At 48.4% G+C, this 20,492-nt stretch overlaps 1 protein-coding gene across 7 annotated transcripts in view; it reads left to right on the top strand.

Moving 5' to 3' along the window:
- Positions 1 to 20,492, top strand: part of IQSEC2 (IQ motif and Sec7 domain ArfGEF 2) — a 1,791,459-nt gene that overhangs the window by 1,671,496 nt on the left and 99,471 nt on the right. For 6 of the 7 annotated variants that reach the window (XM_069645244.1, XM_069645249.1, XM_069645243.1 and 3 more), the window contains 2 exons: positions 17,355 to 17,516; positions 17,905 to 18,078. In XM_069645244.1, the coding sequence (XP_069501345.1) occupies positions 17,355 to 17,516; positions 17,905 to 18,078 (336 nt within the window). The remainder of the gene's footprint in view (positions 1 to 17,354; positions 17,517 to 17,904; positions 18,079 to 20,492) is intronic. The other variant, XM_069645245.1, reaches the window with a different exon arrangement.

Below are 20,492 nucleotides of genomic sequence, written 5' to 3' on the forward strand. Positions count from 1 at the left end.
AGGCCCCAGCCGAAGACAGAGATCTACCCCCAGCTCGTTTCTTTGAAAAATGACTGACCCTGAGGGAGTTAGAGATAGAGGATAGAAGAGCTCAAGAGGGGAGGTATTTGCAGAGGGATAGCTGAAGGTATTTTGGACCATGGCCCCAGAAAGCCTGGTGGACAATACAGAGGGTTTTAAATTTAATCCTTTCATTCAAATTTCAGAGCTGGAGAGATACGATCTTAGGCCAAGGGCAAGTCGCGTAGTCCTGTTCTGGATTAGTTGCAGAGGGCGGAGAGTTGAAACAGGTAGATTTAGAAAGAGGCTGTTACAATAGTCCAACCTAGAAAGAACCAGAGCTTGGGAGACAGTGAGCTTTTGAGGGGAAGGAAAGGAAAGGCAAGGCAGAGTACCTCTGAGGAGGTGAAGTAGGAAGTTTGACTTTTTAGAGACCTCAGAGATGTGGACATAGAAGGAAAGTGTGGAGTCAAAGGTGACCCCGAGGTTCTTAGCCTCGGAGGTAGGGGTAGGAGGAAGGCCAAGGGAGGCCGGCCAGAGAGTGAGGGGAAAGAATGGGTGAAGGTGTGCCGATGAGGAGGATCTCTGTCTTGCTGGCGTTCAGACAAAGTTCATTGGCGGCACATCAATCTTGAATGGCAGTTAGGCAATCAGAGATGAGAGAAGGACAAGAGGTGGCCGAGGGCAGCCTGAAAATGAGTTGAGTGTCGTCAGCGAAGCACTGGAAAGTTGAGCAGAAAATGGCAATGCAGTGAGCGAGAGTTGCCAGGTATTGGTTGAAAAGCCAGGGCGAGAGGTTAGACCCCAGGTAGAGAGGAAGATAGATGATAGGAAGGACCCAAGTTGGACCTAGGAGGGTCGATCAGAGAGGAAAGAGGTCAGGCAGGCCAGAGCCTGATCAATGATATCCAGGTTATCACAGAAACGGTTGAGCAGGATGGAATGGTTGACTGTGTCGAAGGCAGAAGAGTGATCGAGTAGGATGAGGGCAGAGGGAATATTAGAGTCAAGGTTGGAGAGCAGATCTTCACCAGGCTTAGTCTTGGTAAGGAGTTTGTAAAGTGGAAAAAGGTTTATCACATAGGAATTGACAGACAAACTCGATAGACCTGCCGTGGTTATGGTGTTGGATTTACCCTTCCTCTCCTGCAACCCCCAGTTGCGGCAGTAGGGACATCCAGCCAATTGGGGAACCACAGAGACCCCCAAAGAAGAGTTCCAGCCCATTTTTAGAAGACCAGCCTTGTTCCTCTTTCCAACACTTGGGGGCAAGCGTGGCGCAAATTTGAAAGAGGACGAAGGACCTACATGCCACCGCCTATACACACCCTAAGTGCTTGCGAGCTTGGTGTGGGGGAAGCGACACCTGCGGAAGAAGAGGCTGCAGCAGAGGAAACCGATATTACTCCCTGAAGCAGTAGGACCCACATGTGTGGCATGGGGGAATCGAGGGGTCTCTCAACCCCCACTGTTTGCCACCAGCTTGACGCACCATCTCATGTTGCCTGTTTGCAGGGGACGCCGTGGGAGCCCCCCAGAAGCTTGCACTCGGTCTGTACTACTGTTGCTGAGAAGCACATAACCCCGGAAAAAATGCCCCACAGCCCTGCCACCTCCACCTAAAGGAGCATGTCTTTTTGTCTAAAGTGATTTTAAAAAACAGGAAAAAAGATAAGGGGATTTTGTGTGTAACGTGACCAAGAATAAGAAATGAGGATATTTCGCAACACACGATGACACCAGTAACTTTGTCAGGCCTGTCACGGTGTCCCTTCCCCAAACTTAGGCACTCTTGGATTCAAACACATGTTTAGTTTGTCAGGATGTACCTTTCCTTTTTATATTAGGTTCTTTAATATACATTTCACGTGTGGGGGTACGATCAGAGACTTTCGAAACTGCCAGGTTCTTGGCTTCTCCTAGGTGTGACCACTCTGATCGGTATGCCCTCTCTTTATTCCTTACTCTTTCCTTTCAACCTCTCCCCTTCAGGTGATTCCTGCACTCCTTTCTTGCTTTCCTTTGTTTCTTTTATTTTCTCTTGCACCTTGCTCTGCTTTGTTCTATTGGTGTTGTGCCTCTTGCACACTTTCCGCACTTTCCTTTCTTTAACGTGCACACTTGCACGTGTTTGTTTTCTTCCTGTGCCTCTGCACACTTTACTCACTTTCCTTTCCTTAACGTGCACACTTGCATCTGTTTTCTTCCAGTGTCTCCGCACACTTTCACACACTTTAAATGTCTTTACTTCCCTTCATGCGCTGCTAGCACCTTTTCCTTCTTTCTGCTTTCCTTAAAGTGTCTTTCTTAAGCTTACTTTTACTTTCTGCTCTGTGCCACTTTATAAACTTTCTCTCGCTTTTCCATGCTGTGCCGCTTTATAAACCGTGTCTTTCTCCTGCTCCACTCCAATCAACCACATGCTCCCGAGTTTCTCTCTGACTGACATGAAACTCACCGGGCATCACGCATTGATGAGCGGTCCCTTGGGACAGTCACCATTCCCAAGGGAATGAGCATTTTGTTGGACTCCAACAGCAGATGCAGGCTGCTTTGCTCCGGCTCCTTGGAGGCACGGCTCCCTAGCCACTCTGCAGCCCCTCGCAAACACTGGACCAGCGTCTCGGCACGCTGTTCTCCTCCAGGCTTCAGGTCCTGCTGCTCTCTGCTCCTTGGCGTCTCTGGTCCGGACAATATCCCCAGCTCATTCACACCTTTTATAGTTGAACAAAAAGTCAAGTGGCGTCAGGTGTGAGTGGTCATTATCAAATGCCTGACCCTATTAGTGGGACACCTTGTGCTCTTTCTGTAGTAGGCTTGCCTTACTTTCCCCACGTTGTTTCTATGGGTAATCTTCACTGATCCAAGTTGCACCCTCCTTGCCTCCGTATTTGCTGGAAATGGGGAGAGGGAGATGGGGTGAGATTGAAAATACCCCATGACGGCTGAGAGAGAGTGGGTTGGGATATTATTGGGAATGGGGGAACACCATGTCTCACCCTTGAGTATCCTCCTCCCAATCCCTCACTACCCTCCACTCAGGTGATCCTCCCTCGCTTGCTCACAACCAGCGTTGATATCCAAAAAAACGATGGCTCTCCCCTGGCCACCTGAATGGAAGATCCCAAAGGAGTAGGTGGCAGAATACCGTCTGGTTTCTCACAGGGTGTGGAGGGATGCTGGGTCTTTGTACTTATGCCTCCCTGTGCCCATAGGCCAAAGTGCAGACGATGCCAGTGACATCTCCTCCACAGAACTCACAATGAAGGAGCAATTTAAGTCTAAAAAGAACATCCTACTGGAAAGGCATTTTTTTGTTCGTTTCTGTACCCAAGGTGCAAATGAAAATGTTGTCATCTTGCACAGAGTAGCTAAAGAATATGAATTTGGAACATTGATTGAAGGCCTCATCTGAGACCAAGTCGTATGCTGCTGTAAAAAATAAAAAAATATAAGAAAGAATGCTGCTCGTTAAAGACCTCAACTTAGAACAAGCTGTCAGCATGGCCCGCAAGGCGGAACAGTCAACAGAATACACAAGGGCCATCAGCAGAACTGAAGGTGGGACATTAACGCTGTGGGGTGGGTCAGAAATTCCAATGTGAGCTGCCCCATGATACCACAATGAGGGTTGCCTGACCGGATAACGAATGCAAAGGGCACCTGAAGAAGAAGAAGAATGCATATTTTGTGTCTGTCAGTTTGGAGCATGTGTCCGCAGATCCACAATGTCCTGCTTGAGGCGTCATGTGCCACAAGTATAGAAAGAAATGCCGCCTGGCATTTGTCTGCTGAAGGGGCTCTTAGGAGATCAGGTATGTTGATGAGGAAGTACAACTGGTGAAAGACGAAATGAACAACTTAGCCATTGCGACCCACGATGTAGAAGATGTTAAGATCCGTGGTGTGAAGTGTGTATTGATCATACAACATTGAAAATGATGACAAACTCTGGCTCTCACTACACCATAGTCGGGGAAGACACGCGAGAGAGCTTAGGGTGAAAATTAAGGGACATGTCCGCATCCGACATAAAGCTCAAGGAATATGGTGGGACCAAAATTGACCTTGCTGGTTTTCACTTTGTGGACATCAAGGTCAAGTGAAAAAAAGTGTGAGTCAAGATGTATGTAACCAACAAGGGTATTCCCCCTGCCTGAGCTGGTACCATCAGAAAGCTATGGGTGCCAGACTTGACCCCATCCCCCAAACCTTTGTTACTAGTGGACGGATACATATGTGACAGATGTCCCAAAGTTTTCAACGCCCCTTTCCGGAGACTTAAAGGCATAAACACAAGACAGTCATGAAAAAGAGGCACAACCCCTGCGGTGAACAAAGTGTGTCATATTACCCTGCGTATGCAGTGCTGAAATAAGAGTTAGACAAACTATGTGACAATGACACTGACACAGTAGAATCCTGAGTGTGTTTTTTTCTTCTGGAATGCAGCCAACGTGGGATATACCAATACTCAGACTGTCAAATCCCCGAGGGCACAACTTGTGAGGAAAGTGGCGTGGAAATATGGCAGTCTCCTCACCAACTCCTTTCACAGCCATTCTGAAGTTGGTGAAAGGAATGGTGGGGAGATGACTGGACAGCCGCCACGTCGACTGGCAAAAAGTGGATGCTAAAGGAGCTCTGCATTGTTAGCTTGTGCACAGCACTTCCGGCTCCACAGACCAAACAACAAAGACCTTTCTGTATTACCGAAAGTGTCACTGAGCCTATAGATCTTCAGTAGCACTTTCGGTAAGTAGAAATATAGCATTGGTAAATGAGAAAGAACGCGTATTTAATAAAGCCTTAGTACAACATTGTCTCCTTTACTGCAGACTCGCTCTGCCATCTTGTGTCATACGTCTGTATTCTATTTTTAAGGGACTGTTGAGAAATGCTATAATTTTAAAGCAAAAGCTAAATATTTACAATGAATGCTGCCTTTTTTCTACCCCAAGACACCTCACGAGTACCATACATTTAGCACCTATTTTTAGGCGTAAATGCTGCGTTTTGCAAGCATAATAAGCTTGTACTAGCTGCTCACCACGTTGCCAAGCCATAAACTGATGACCTGGTTGGGTGAACAAAAGAGGCAGATTAGATTCTAATCCACCACTTTTGAATTCCAAGAGAATCTGGTGCAGTGTACAAGTGTCATTACTTCAAGGAACAACAGCATCTTTCTATTTTTGCATGTATCTCAGAATCAGGCCCTCTGTCTTAAACACACACTGGCACATGACTGTGATCAGTGCCCCACAGTCTTCAGTGCCATTAGTGCAGCAGAGGGACACATGGCACACAGAGGACAACAACAGGACAGTTGCCAGCCAACAGCACCACTGGAGCGACCATGCAATTCAAAGGTCACTGCCTAAGGGAGTGTCTGCGCTGAGTGCCAACCTATCGAAGATCTTGCTGAGGTGTTTTATATGGAAATTAATCAGTTATTTAATGATTGTGTCTTCATTTGTCCATCACTTTAATACACAAAGAAATCTCTTTTGCTGTATTTTCTCTGGATAGATGATCAAAATGTTCCACTTAGCACCTGTAGAACCCGAGGAACTGATAATAAGGATGATGTGTTTGCAGAAGCGTTTAAACATTTGGTGTTTGATTTTACAAAACAACTACTATATTATGTTATTTTGGTTGGTGTTCGTAAATCTCACATCTACCATTAGGTGGTACACACATCATTCCCAATGAGCAGCTACAACCCAAAATATGTTTCCAATCTGGGAGGCAACCTTGGGTGGTAGCAGCAGTGTGTGGCAAGCTTTTGGCCCAGCGTGGCACACGTGCTGGAAAATATTTGGGCCCTGGAACTTATTTATTTACAATATAGGCACTGGCTTGGAGTTGGAGACAGGTCCAGCTATGACCACCCGCTAGTTATCAGGCCACTTCTCCACCTCCCAGACACTGAGTATATCTTACTTCTAAAGTGCTCACTGCTCTGATATCCAAACCTGGCTCTCCTGCCTCCATCCACCTCTTCCACCTACCTTGGCGTACCTTCCTTCTCTTACTCTCGGTGTCACCTCCTCCACCTACTATCATCTCCTCTAACTCTCCACCAGCTCCTACCAACGTTACCTCCTCCTTCTCAAAATTGCTTAAACCACTTCTTTCTGGTGTTGGGAATAGGGAGAGCTAAGTGTGTTCATGCATATTGATGGGCTGGTAAACATTGGCTGCAGCCCGAAAAGGCACTCGCACCTCACGGCACCCACGAAAGGTGGGATCACTGCCTCCTAGATTTAGGGTGGTCTTGTTCTGCAGCTCCTGATGGCCAGGGAAGGCGCTTAAAGAGTTGGTGGGTGGGGTTCAGTTTTGGGGAGGGACCTGGTAATGATGCAAGCGCAACAAGGGGAGGGGGTGAGCCACGAAAAAAGTCCTGCTACTTTCACCCCAAATGCAGTGCGTGCAATTCAATATTGTCTCATTCGCGTCCACAAACCACCTACCCCTTCCGCAATCTACATTTTTTGGTAACATTAGTGGTAGATGGAATTTTAACACATAAAACAAATAAAATTGCAGAATCTTTACTGATGCAGAGAAATCATCTATTAGAGCTCTGTTCAGGCGCTGTGGAGCAAAATGTATTCAAGCCTCCTAATTTGCATATGGATGGCACCAACACAAATTACTTCACAGAAAAGGACAATACAAGGAGCATCATCAGTCTTTGATACTTGGAGGCACCATGGAGATGACTTTAGAATAAGTTACCATAAGTAAGCCAAGCGGCAAATAACTGTAGTGCAAAATACCTAAATTGCACTATTGTTATATATGGAGCAACTCCATAGTCAGGCTTTTTAAAAATAACAGCATGATATATTAACATAAGCTCTGAAGTGAATCACTTACAGAGCTGCAGATAAGACACAGTGTGATTAAATGATCTTCACAGGTTTAGTTGATATAGATACTTGTTACGGTTCCCCTTTGCATTTCATGTGCTCAAATAATACTTTATTAATCGAAATGCCTTGGAAGCAAAGCACATTACATAATAAACTATCCATTCGCAATTAAATTTACGCTATATACATCATCATAAAAATATGTTTAGCATTAAGAGGTTGGCTTTAGTTGTATTCTCCCCATCCTGCATGCAAAGTCACAATAGCATCATGCGGATGAATGTGAGCCTAACAACTCCCCCTTAGGTAAAGCCACAGTCATTTTTTATAAAGCCTTTAGCATTATGACCCTTCTCACTGCTGATCACTCCCTCCCATGCACATTTCTAAAGAGACAAAAGTCCCTGCTAATAGTCCTGCCTCCCTCAAATCAGTGCCTAATGGCTCACATTGACATAGAGCATTGTGAGAGCTCAACTGCTGCTGCCCGAAGCTCCTTGAGAGATTGTCATGGCAGCAGGACACCTCTCCCGTTAAGAAAGGGTAAGGTGGTGCCCTGCTGCCAGGACAATGACCGTGCTGAGCTGAAATTGCTCAGCGCACATTGTCCCCCCCACCTGGACTCCTTTCCCATTGGGCACCCTCATTGAGGTGCCGAATGAGAGAGGTGTCCCACTAACAAAAGTCCTGGTCAGGCTCTCAAAAGAGCCTGTGGGCGGGCTGCTTGCCTCCCTACCCACCCACTCAGTACGCCACTGGCAACCCTTACCTTAACAACTATCAGGCCAGTCAGGAAGCGTGTCCTCCACCAGCCGCTCCCATACGCACCTAGGTGAATTTATGGTGCTGAAAATGCACACCTTCAAGCCCCACTGAGACATTTACCAGGAGCAGATGCTGGTGGAACTGGTAGCCCGGTAACTGAACATGCCTGTGGATTCCTGGGGAATTTATGTAAAGAGTTTCCAAACGTTTGCAAAGGACCTGCAGAATTTACTGAGGAATTAAGTACTGTAAAATAATGTTATAATCCCTCATGGGCTGATATGAATCACCCCATGAGATTGATTATGCTTGCCGAGTGCACATGTGCACATGGTATTCAGTTGGTACAGATTAAAGATTGCTGTACTGTGTCCCTGTAAGAGTGACTCGGGGAACATGTTGATTTGCAAACAGAAAAGATGAGTCACCGGCTTATTTTTTAGATAATTGAAAGATTGTTTTATGCATCATTCAGGTATAAATTAAGCTGGCTGGCACAGCACAGGAAGCATTAACAGGTGCATTTGTACAGGTGCTATTACGTAAGTGCAGAAACAGCTCACGTTGATTTGCATTGGATGGCAGACTAAGCCCCCTTCAGAGTGAATTGTTGCAGATCATCGTGTATCATGTCGGGAGCAGAAGAAAGAGGCTAAAGAGGGTACATTAATGTTCCTCTAGGTTAAGACTTTACAGCAACACATGACAGGGTAGGAGAGGGCAGTGTTTGTAAATGTGGGAGCTGAAGGCCAATACCAGGAAGAGGCACTGGAAGAGCCCTTTGAAGAGGTTGAAGCTGTGGGTGCATGGGCGGTCCCAGCCTCTGGCTTGGGAGGGCTGAAGCCCTCGCACTTTGAGGCAGACAGCAGCACTCTGCTGCAATGCCCATTGCAGGGCTCCAATAGCAAAGGGTGAGATAACAAGTGCCTCTCAAATTTCTCATGGAGAGTGGTCCATTTATTTGGGTTTAAACAGTCATCAACGTGGTAGCAGCACCAAAGGTACAGAGGCTGGAGGCAAAATCCTTCCCAGGCAATATCAATAGACACCCTATAATGAAGCTGAAGGCTTAACTGCTGGGCTCAACTTTAGATGGCCTCTGCCTCCAATGATTTGCATCACTGTGTGAAATTAAATAGCCCTTGCATTGGGGTGAATGGTGCAACTAATGGGCCAAACCGGGGTTCACAGCTATTCAACATCCTGAGATTAGAGAAGGGCGAAGGTGGAGGTTGAAAGCGTGATGGGTTTAATGGCCCCACTCACTCCCAGCTTTCAAAACTGTCATCCAGCCTCCAGAGGTTTGAGGCTGGCTCCATCCCCGTGTGGAGGTGGTGCTGCTGGGCACTATTAAAAGCAGGAGGGACATTGTAAATATGACTGCCCGAATCGGCCTCAACGGCCAACCACATGGAGGGGGGGGGGACAGTGTTTCAAATGTGACAACCGGAACAGTTTCAAAAATACAACAGAATAGTGATTGGGAATTCCAAGGTTTGCCTAACATCGCATTTCAAGCCTGGATATCCGTAGATCAGGAAGGTCCGTAAGTCAATTGTAAAACCACTGGCACAGAGGTGCATTGTTTAATAAATACGAGAGCAAATCACTCCACAATCAAGCCAAAAGACTTTAAAGAAGTCGCCTTATCGTCAAAAACTGTGCAGGCAGTTGGAATTTCTAACAAATCACTAATTCACCCTATGACCAATCCACTTGCAATTTCTTTTGACCCCATTTCGCAGCAACACGCTTTCATGCTGAGCACTGTACCCTCAGTAAATGTGTTAGGGGGAGAATTGCTGTATATATTGAGCTGTACCATTTATTGTACTCTGGATGAAATATACTTGGATATTGTCATTGAACATGAAAATTAGGTTATCGCCATACCGCGAGATGAGTTGGAGAAGTTACACCTACCTACACATTCCACATTATTCATGAAGGTGGCTTTAGCTACCGTAGAATCAAAATAGTAACTAAGTAGCTGCTGAGTCTGCTGTTTTCATATCACTTAGTATGATGGAAAGCTCCTGAAGAGGAGGTGGTGTGCGTCAAGTGTGTGGGCCTGAGTAGCATTACATTGAGCCAAGATGTACAGTTAGGAAGTCCAGAGTTAATGTAACAGACTAAGGGCATCATCATGAGTTGGGAGGTAAGCAGGTGCTGTTTCAACCGAGCGGAATTAGCGCTACTGCCAGGACCCGTGGTGCAAATAGCGCTGTATCACAAGTATGCTTGCATGTGCACACGGGTCCGGCGTTAACGCTAATTGCGCCCAGCGGAAATAGTGCTGGAAAGTGGGCTACCGGCCGAAAACCCTACACCAAGAGCACTACCATTGCCGCCACAGTTAGCATACGCTATTAGTGCCGGTGGGAAACGCATCACCGCTGGAATGGGAAACCCTGTGGCGGCCATTTTGAAAATCACAATACATCCAAAATCAAAGCTCCTGGCAGCCATCCACCCCCTAGAATATCCAAAATGTCTCGGGAGAGGGCAAGGAGAAAGGCAGGCCAAGATCGCTTGTGGAAACCCAAGTTCACGGAGGGAGAGCTCATTGTCTTGGTGGATGAGGTTGTGGCCCACCATGCAGAGCTCTGTGGTGCCAGACAGAGGAAGACATCCTCCCACCGCTGCACCCAGATATGGCAGAGAGTAAGCCAGAAGGTGTCGGCAGTCAGCTGCATCCCTTGGGACGTGTAACACTGCTGCAAAAGGTGAAATGACCTGTGCGTGCGGGTCTGTGGAATCCTGGCCCAGCACAGACAGGGAGCATGACCACTGGGGGAGGCTCAACTTTACAACTTGACCTGATTCCCTGGAGAAGAAATGCAGTACCGTCATCGAAATGGAGGGGATTGAGGGAGTTTGAGGAGCCGAGGAAGGTGCTGGCAGCTAGAAGGCAAAAGATGAGTCAAACCCACCCTCCCCCATTTGTATGTAACTACAACCACTCAGCACAGCATCACCCAGTGCATACCCCCAGTACTACCCTTGAGGCAAGCACTGCGACTGGGCGCAGTGCATGAGAGCCACTACAGGCACCTACGGCAGCACCCATGTGTCAGTGCACCAAGGTCACCCCTGTGAGCCAGAGCAGTGGTGTGGGCAGCCAAAGGACACATCGAAGTGCAATGCACCACACAGCCATGGCGGGGCACAGCAGTGCCCCTTCGGGACCTGGCAGTGACAAGTACCAGACCCCCCCTCAATCATCATGTGTAACAGTCAAGTTGGTAATGGGGATCAGATGCATGCAAGTAAAGCATTGGCTAGGCCAGCAATGTACCCCTGCCATGCCACTACAGCCAATTGCAATCCCCCAGATCCCCTCCTCCAGCACGTGTCCCCATCGTTGCCCATCCACTACCAAACGCAAGCAGGCTAGGCCCGTGCATCAGTGCAACAGCCCCTTGCCACACCCTTATCCATGTCCTTAGTGTCATGTATGCCAAAACACATGGGGGAATGTGTTCCTAACACCATCTCCTATGTCCCCTACAGACACAAGCTTCACCAGAGGCATCAGGGGATGTGGATGCATCAGGGCCATCTTCACGCACGCCCTCCTGCGCCACCACCAGCACCGCCACCCCGTGAAGGGAATGCCATGTCACCAAGGCGCAAGACGCACCACACCACACCCCGGCGCAGCAGGGGCATGCCCACAGCACAAGCCCAGCTCACCAGGAACACACCTGTTGCCATTGAAGACACCAGCATGGCAGTCCAGGCTGCCAGGGAGGACACAGCCCTGACAACCAACACCCAGGAGGAACAAGGTGCGAGCAGCAGCAGCAGTGACAGCAACCGTACGGCAGTGCCCTGACACCAACCCACAGTCATGGCCCTCCACCACCCAACACACCCAGGAGCCCAGTCTGGGAAATGGAGCGCAGCCCAAGCTCACAGGTCCCAGAATGCTGGTGCCACGCGCAATACACCCCAGAAGCAGACACTGACACCAGCTCCTATGGCTCCCCAGTGGTCAGGCCCAGCAGTTGACGCCACCCCTCCTCATCCCATACGACGGCCACCCTGGGCGCTGTCATGGAGCAGATTTGATGATATGATATGGCATTTATAACGCGCCTATACACAAGTGTTTCAAGGCGCGACAAGGCAAGGGAGGGGGAACAGAGGGAAGATAGACAGCGATCTTACTAGGCCAGGTGTCATTCAGATCACACAAGTGCAAGGGAAAAAGTGCAAGAGGGGTGGGGGGAGGGAAAGTGCAGTACATGGGATAATAAAATACACAAGATAAATAAAAAACGGCCAGCTGGTGGCAAGTACAGAGTGAGGGTAGACATAAGTTCTGGTGGGGAGACTGTAGGGACACAGCAAACAGTCCCCAGGTGCAGGGGTTGCCAGGGAGGAAGTGCAGGCGTGCAACTGGCAGGGCTTGGGCCCGAGAACAGAAGGGTTGGCAGGTAACCAGTGCAGTCTCAGTATCAGCCAGGAATTCAGCAGGGGAGAGGGGGAGAGAAAGCAGAAGCAAAGAGGAAGGTTTTTAAGGTGCTTCTGAAATCGAAGACGGTTCTCCTCAAGTTTCAGGGAGGCATGGAGGCTGTTCCAGAGGGAGGCCCCAGCCGAAGAGAGAGGTCTACCACCAACTCGTTGCTTGGAGAATCGACTGACCCTCAGAGAGTTAGAGGCGGATGAGCGAAGAGCTCGAGAAGGAAGATATTTAGGAAGAGAGTGTTGAAGGTATTGAGGCCCCAGGCCCCTGAAAGCCTTGTGGACAATGCAGAGGGTTTTTAACTTAATCCTCGCAGCCACTGGGAGCCAGTGCAGAGATTTCAATCCTGGAGAGATACGATCCCTGGGCTTGTGGCCAAGGACAAGTCTCGCAGTCCTGTTCTGGATGAGTTGCAGAGGGCGGAGAGAAGAAGCAGGCAGATTTAGAAAGAGGCTGTTGCAATAGTCCAGCCTAGAGAGAACCAGAGCTCTGGAGGCATGGAGCTTCTGGGGGAAGGAGAGGAAAGGAAGAATACCTCTGAGGAGGTGCAGCTGGTAGTGTGACTTCTTAGAGACTTCAGAGATGTGAGGAAAGAAAGAGAGTGTGGAGCGAAGATGACCCAGAGGTTTTTAGCCTTGCAGGTGGGAGCAGGAAGAGGGCCAAGATAAATGCGATGGAGGAACGGCAGCGCCAAATGGAGAACATTGCCACTGGACACAGCAAGCACATGCAGGCTATTAGTGATGCCATCCAAGCGGCCACGAGGAAGATGGCCCGCGACAATGCGTGGACCAGGAGAGTTGTGGAAGTCTGCACAGCCTCACTGATGGGGTTTGGACAGAGGGTGCACGAGATCTGCGAGGGAGTCTCTGCCCTAGCGGGGCAGATGAGGAAGAGAAATGCCCTCCAACACCAGCAGCTTCAGGTGGCAGCTTCTGTTCCATCCACCACCCCCACAGAGGAATCACAACAAGGCACCCCTAGGCGGAGGTCCCTGCACCAGCTGCGCTCACGCACCCCGGATGCTGGGGGTCGAGAGAAGAGGGCACAGCCATCATGAATGGCATGACTCTTGTTGGCCTGAGTGGCCATGTTATGGACATGGTGGTGGGAGGGGATATAGTGTGCTGGGGTGTTAGTGGTGGGTGGGGTGGAGGGATAGTGTGCTGGGGTGTTGGTGGTGGGTTGAGGGAGGGGGGATTGTGTGCTGGGGTGTTGGTGGTGGGTGGGGGAGGGATGTTGGTGTTTGAAAAAGTTCCATAAAAATCTGTTGAACAAATAACATGCAAGAACATTCATGATTGTGTTCTTGTGCTCTTTATTCACACTGTGCTGGTTGTGTACTGTGTACAGTCACTGTACTAAAAGTATTGTCTATTAGCGCCTGTCGGGCCACTCTCCCTTCCCTCACTTCATCCCTGTGGGTGTCTTCCCTGGCTCCTGGCACATGGTCGTCCTCGCCATCTTCCACTGGGTGTGGCCTGTCAGCGTTGGGGGGTTGGGTTGATGCGGGGGCTCACGTTCCTCCTCAGGCAAATGTTATTGAAAATAGCACATACCAAGACTATTTTCCCCACTTTAACAGGGGCATACATCAGGGCCCCACCAGTGCGGTCTAGGCACCGGATTTGTGCCTTCAGTGGTCCAAAGGTGCGCTCTATGAATACACGGGTCAGAATGTGGGCATGGTTGTAGTAGGTCTCATGTGGTGTATGTGGGTCACGCACAGGGGTGATCAGCCACACCAGCTGCAGATATCCAGAGTCACCTGTATGGGGTGAAAAAGGGACATCAGTCATTTGTCTCGTGCATGGGTCTGCAGTCTCAATGTATCTGGCAATTCTTAGCCATGAGCATTCTTGTGTGCATCCGGCCCATACAATGTGTGTGTGATGGGTGTGCATCCTTTGTATATCATGCTACGTGCACCCAGTGACTTTGTGGCAGGTGTTCTTTGGCGTGTCCCAGTTGACTGCACATGGGCAGACAGCTGTGGCATGGATGGACACGCTATTGTGTGCTGCTGTGTGGATCTGCGCTGTGCCACATTCAAGATGCATCGTGGTAAATGTGGTTTGATGTGTCATTGAGATGGCAGCAGTGTGTGCCCATCACCACGTGTGTGTCCAGGTCTGTCAAATGTGTGCATGCACCCTTGGATGCCCCCCTGTCGATGGTGCAGGGGCTGCATGGGTGCTGGCAGTGCCTCCTCTTGACATGCAATGCTTGCTGTGGCTACCCTCCCTTTTTTTCTTGTGCTTCTACATGCATATGTGGCAGGGTTTGTACTCATCCACTCACCGTTGTCCTCTGTGTCTCTCCATGTATCCCGGCAGTGTGCTTGTGCGTAAGACCATGGAGTCTTGGGTGGACCCTGTGTAGCAGGCACAGCAGTGAGTTATGATGAGGTCAGGGCTACAGGTCACCTGCACGTTCATGGAGTAGTAGTACTTCCAGTTCCTGTATACGACCTCATGGGCCTGGAGCACCACCAACGCAACATGGGTGCAGTCAATGGCTGCAATCACATTGGGCAGTTGTGCAGTGGCATAAAAGCGTGCCTTCATGTCATTGTCTGGGCCTGGTTGGTGGGCAGTGCGATGTGTTATTTGACATAGTGTAGAAGGGCACTCAGCACCTGGCTCAGGACTGCGCTGAATGTTCACTGTGCCATGCCATGCATCATGGCCACGGAGTGCTGGAAGTTGCCTGTCGCCAGGAACAGCAGGACTGCCACCAGCTTCACCAGTGGGGGAACGGTTGTACGGGTGTTAATTCTGCTCCCAATGTCTTTATGTATTGTGGCCAGCGCTCAGGGATGGTCCCCCTGTCCAGGCGGTACTCAATTACCAACTGGGTGTCACTGAGGGGCCAGGGTGATGGCCTGACCCTGGGGATGGGTGCTCGCCTTGCAGGAGCTGCTCTCGTCCTGCTCCTCCTCATTTCCCCCTGGCCCCCTGTACCCTGGCATGGTTACCCTGCATCTCAAGGCCCAGGCGCAGCATGAGCAGTTGCCTGTCGCAGCTTGCAGCAAATAATGGCAGCATTGTGTTGGAAACAGTGTTTAGGGCCTGGGTGTGTCTTATATAGCCCTCTGGTGTGTATTGTGTTCACCTGTGGCTTGATTCTTGGCACCTGGGTTCATTTACCTCTAGTTGGAGGTAATTCTCAGCTGTATTAGTGCCGATTTTCAGCGCTAATACCGCTGTGCATGCACATGTGATATGGCTGTAATTGAGATTTGGGTTGTCTGTGCTATTAGCACTGGCTGTAATAGAGCCGGCTGTAATAGCGCTGGTACGTTTTGGGTCTGGCTGTATTTGCGCCGACTCATGATCCGGTGGAGCGGTATTGGCGGCTCTAATACATTACTGCTGGATTTAAGGGCTACCGCCCAGCTCATGATGAAGCCCTGTTTCATACTGACTTTTCTGTATGGAGTTCATTATGTAAAACAGTATAAATGCCCAAAGGTTTCTGTGTTCGTGGTTGGACATCTGTGATGGGGATACTATGCCGGTTTGCCAACCCATTTCTGCACTGCTGTATGGCAATTCGCCTTGTCTTTTCCTTTGCTGCTTGTTTCTTTGGTGGATTACTTGGCGACGAGTTGCTGGTTTCAGCCCATACGATGTTTGTTAAAAACGCAACCCGATATCATCTGCATTGGACAGTAGAATTTAGAATGATAGGTCAGCGTCTCATTTCATAGGGTCCAGAGAGTATGGGTCAAGCTCTTTCCACATGGCCAAAGCTGCACCTTTGAGAACTAGGCTGTTGGCAGAGAAATTAAAATGGAATAGATTGTCTCCTCTTAACTCTACTCTTGTGTAGAGGTCACTGCTGTGGAGCCTATTTAACCTTATCATTCTCAGCAGGATCACTTGCTCCAGAAAGAAAAGTGACCTACCTTTACACAGTAACATTCACAGTAATTCTTCAGAGAGGGTATTGCCCCCAGAGGCATAAGCAACCCTCCGTTGTACCACACCTTCCGAAGTGTAGGTTGCATCTATGAACTAACCTCAGACTCTTTTAGCAATGTTTTTTTTGGGTCGGTATAAAACCACTGACCTAGAAAAAATTTAAAAGTGCAAACTCCATTTCTGGGGCTCATCTGTAAGGAAGCATTTTTATAAAATTGACAGTGTTTTTAAAAATGTCCACATTTCCTCCCTGAAGCAGTGGGGGTAAATCATATCTTTTGAATCTGGGTTGCATACTCTCCCCAGAAATATTCGAAGGTTCAGAAATATTGTTAGAGGTGCTTTTACATTGTGGTATCCTGAATTTAAATGTGTGTGCCATTGCATATGTCTCTCGTGTAGTCCTTATAGATCTGTGTGTGGTTCTGCTATGTCTTGTGTGGTGCTGTTTGCAGATATGCTGATGGCTTTACTACACTGTCCTAAATCAGAACCCATTGCTTGTATGAAACCCCAAGTACACACGTCCAGTTCAGGAGTGTATTCACAGTAAACGTCAAGCAAATATCTTTACCGTTGTACAAAGTTATAGATTTGAACTAAAAGACACCTTGCAACCTTGTGAATACGCAGATCTCGTAGAGGATTTTAGTTTTTTTTTTACTTTTCCTTGATAATGTGAATACTTGTAAATGCTTCCAAAGTACAATGTCCTTATTCCCCATGGCTGATACTAAAAAATATGTATATATCTATAGTACAGGCCTGAACCTCACCAGTGGAGACTTGTTCCTAACGTGGGTCAGGCTAGCCTATCAGACTTTGATCTGCCCATTAGTAGCGTCTATTACTTAAGTCCACTCCAGTGAAATTAAGTGGTTTCTGTGCTGTTAAAAAATACCCAACCCGTGCTCTTCATTAGCTTTGAGTTTGTAATTGGGTGCGTCTTTTGTAGCTACAAAGTGATTGACTAATTCCCACCAATGATACATCTCAAGCAGATGGTGCTTGCCATACACTCCGGCCCTTCTGAATATGTACCTTGCTCAGCCAAAGGTGAGCGTTGTCTATGCACTTCTGCCTTCACTCCCAGGCTGAAGGAAGGCACACCCAGGCTTCACTCTTCTCTAGGCAAAGGTCTTTCGTGGGTCTTCACCATTTAATTGAGTTCTTCTTTCTAACCGCCATGGCGCTTCTTTCACCCTGTGCCGAAGAACATGCAGTGCTTTCTTCTAAGCTTTGATTAGTGGTCGGTGCTTTCCTGGCTGACAAGTGGATTATTGGTGTCTTTCCCTTCTGCCCTTCCAGATTACCAGTACGGAATCAAGCTGCTGTCAGCCCTGCCCGGCGGTGAGCGCAAGGTACTCATCATCTTCAATGCACCCAGCCTGCAGGATCGCCTGCGATTCACCAGCGACCTGCGAGAGTCCATTGCGGAAGTGCAGGAAATGGAGAAGTACCGCGTGGAGTGTAAGTGACTGATGTCTCCTTGATTCCCCATTGCCCAGTGAGGAAGTCTTTGTCCTGTACATTTCCCCCATGGCCTTTCCGCTGTCTCATCACTAATGTTCATTTACAGTCCTGTTTGGTGTCCCTCCCTGTTCCCATGCCCACCTTCATGAGTTGGGAGACACGCCTGTTCTGCACCATGGGATCCTTTTTAGATTCACAATTTGTAAACATATTTCCTACCATCAACAGTACCAATGGTGGGGAATATTATATGGATTGTTATTTTGAAATGTATGTTTGACATGTAATCCCATGTTGTAGAACTATTGTCACAGGTAAGCAACTGTCCCTTTTGTTTCCATTTGTTTCCATGTCACACCCGCTCTCTTCCTCGTCTAAATTCCAGCGGAACTTGAGAAGCAGAAAGGTGGCATGCGGCCTAATGCCTCACAGGGATCTGGCCTGAAGGAGGCGATGAATGGCACACTGACCCGCACCAGCCTTGAAGACACCTACGCCGCCGGTGATGGCTTGAAACGGAGTACACTCAGCAGCTCCTTGAGAGACCTTTCAGATGCGGGTGAGTCTGTGCCCCCTCTTCCCCTCTGTTCTATTCCTATCTTGATGTCGGGGAGTATGCTTTTTGTCCACCCCCCAATGTCTCAGAGTGTTTGCCTGCCTCTTGTAATCCTGGCTGGGTTTTTAGCATTTTAGTATCTTTTCATCCTTTTGCTTTCCAGCATTAGCTCACCACCTCCTGGTGTACAACATTTACCATTGGCTGGGTTCTCAAGCACTCATCCCTCACCCTAAGAACACTGCAAATATACACCGTCCCCTGTGTTCTTCAGCAGTCTGCGATGCCTCAAGGCACTGTATTCATTGACTCATCCCATTCTGCAGCATTCTAGCGGCCCTTCATAACTTTGTCGTCACTGTCACCTTTAATTTCCAAGCAGCATCTCCAAAGCCCTCCTAGCACGGAAGTCACTGTCGCATTGCTTTCTCCGGAGCCACTCTGATCTGCCAGAGCACTGCTGTGAATATCACCTCCAATTCTCAGACAGTGTCTCTCTGTCCATCAGGGCACTGTAGTGACTGGCCCCACACGAGCCCACAGAGACCAGAGTGGCTTGTGACCCCCTACTCATCATTTCCCATAGTGTTCCAAGACTTAACCTCAAGGTAGACAGGTTAACTCGCAACCTCAACTAGTGATGCACGAACATATGATATGTGGATTAACTGTGGTGCTTTCAATCAAGCTCCCGCTTCATGTGATGTGCATTTTTTTGCAACCTCCCTCACTACCGCCCAATGAAAGACATTTAGAAACGTCTTGGATAGTGCCGCAGTGTAGCTAATGAATGCTTGCTCTGTTAGAGTAGGTCCCTCTCTATCTCTCAGAAGAGATACCCTTCGGTCCTTGGTCGTCAATACTAAAAAGGGTATCCTCCACTGTCCATTGTAAATGTGAAAGTGGAAGCCATGTGCTTAAACTCACTGGCAGATTTAGGTGTTCTTAGTCTTCATGATCTGCTTACTCCTTGGTGCATACAAAAATGAACCACAAACCAGTTGTGCCTCAAAAAGCCCTATTGTTTTGTGCTAAAAGATAGACTATTCCTGCCTCTTACAGCACACTGTGGTGGTTGTCACTTCTCATTATGCTCATTATGCAGCAGTCTCTCTGCTTTTATAATGTGCGCAGAGGGATAGTATAGACATGTCTATTGTGTCAAGGGGTCCGGTCTGAGGCTCCTTTGAAGCCACAGTTGCATCAGAAGCTACAAAAGGCCGGCGTGGGAGGGACTCAACTATCTGTCTCCAAGCGGCAGCAAAAGGTCTGGTAGAGGTAGACCTGCAGTCTGAGGGAGATGTGAGTAGGCTGATTTATTACAACTGTGCCTTACAGACAGAACGCCTGGAGGGTCCCTGAAAAACCTCCAAATGCGGGATTCCTTCTGTAAAGTATGAGGCACATAGATGGGCTGTGAACTAAAGTAAAGAGGCTTTGGAGTGAGTTACTGAAGGGCAGGAAGTAAATGAGCTATAGAAAACAGAGACAAGCGGTACAGAGAACAGAAACAATCAGGGTTGTGGGTTTAGGAGCACAGGGGGACGCTGGAATGTGAGTGTAGGGTTGTCTTGGAGGACAGCTCAGGGGCAACGTGCTCGCCTTGGAAGCCAGACGACACAGAGCAACACAGGTTCGATCCCCGGGTCCGCGCTTAGAAACCTCTGGGTATTAAGTGCATTATAACCTCTCATATCATATCATAAGGCACACGCTGGGAAGAAAGGTACACTACACAGATGCGGGCTGGGAAGTAAGGTGTATGGTGCAGGGTTGCACATGGCAGTGACTGGAGGAGAGGTACGAAGCATAGGATATGTGAGGTATGAAGACCCCTCCTTTTGTTTGCATTACAGACTTACGTTCTGGCAAAAGAAGCCATGGCTGGGATTTTTTGCCGCAATCTACAGTAATAATTATCTGCTTTACTGCTGTCTCTTTTGCTCTATTTATTCTATTTGCTTATTAACAATATGTAATGTTACTTGTAGCCAAATGGCTTATGAAGACATTGGGTATTATATAGGTAAGAGGACTTTGGGAGGGATATTTGCACAGGGAGCTGGCTCTGTGGGGATAAGTGGAGGGGTTGAATTTGGCAATAGACTGCGATGGGGCCACAGGTAATTCTTAAGGCTCTATGGAGGGCAAGTGAGTAATATGTGGGAGTACAGGGCTGAATGCCCAAATAGAGTCAGAACCTCTGACCTTCAATTAATGGTGGGATTTGGAAAGTTACTATAAGACTAAGGATGGAGCACACCATTGGAGCAGGAAGAGGGAGTTTTGTGGCAAGCAGCAGGTGTTAGTGCTGCTCCCTTTCGACCCAATGGAGGTAGCCCAAGGCACAGTACTGCAGGATGTGTACAATGGTTAGTGCTTAATGTCAAAGCTTGCAGGTAACCACAAGAGGGTGA

The sequence above is a fragment of the Ambystoma mexicanum genome, chromosome 2p (genome assembly GCF_040938575.1).
Source record: "Ambystoma mexicanum isolate Mex_15411 chromosome 2p, UKY_AmexF1_1, whole genome shotgun sequence".
NCBI classification, from domain to species: domain Eukaryota; kingdom Metazoa; phylum Chordata; class Amphibia; order Caudata; family Ambystomatidae; genus Ambystoma; species Ambystoma mexicanum.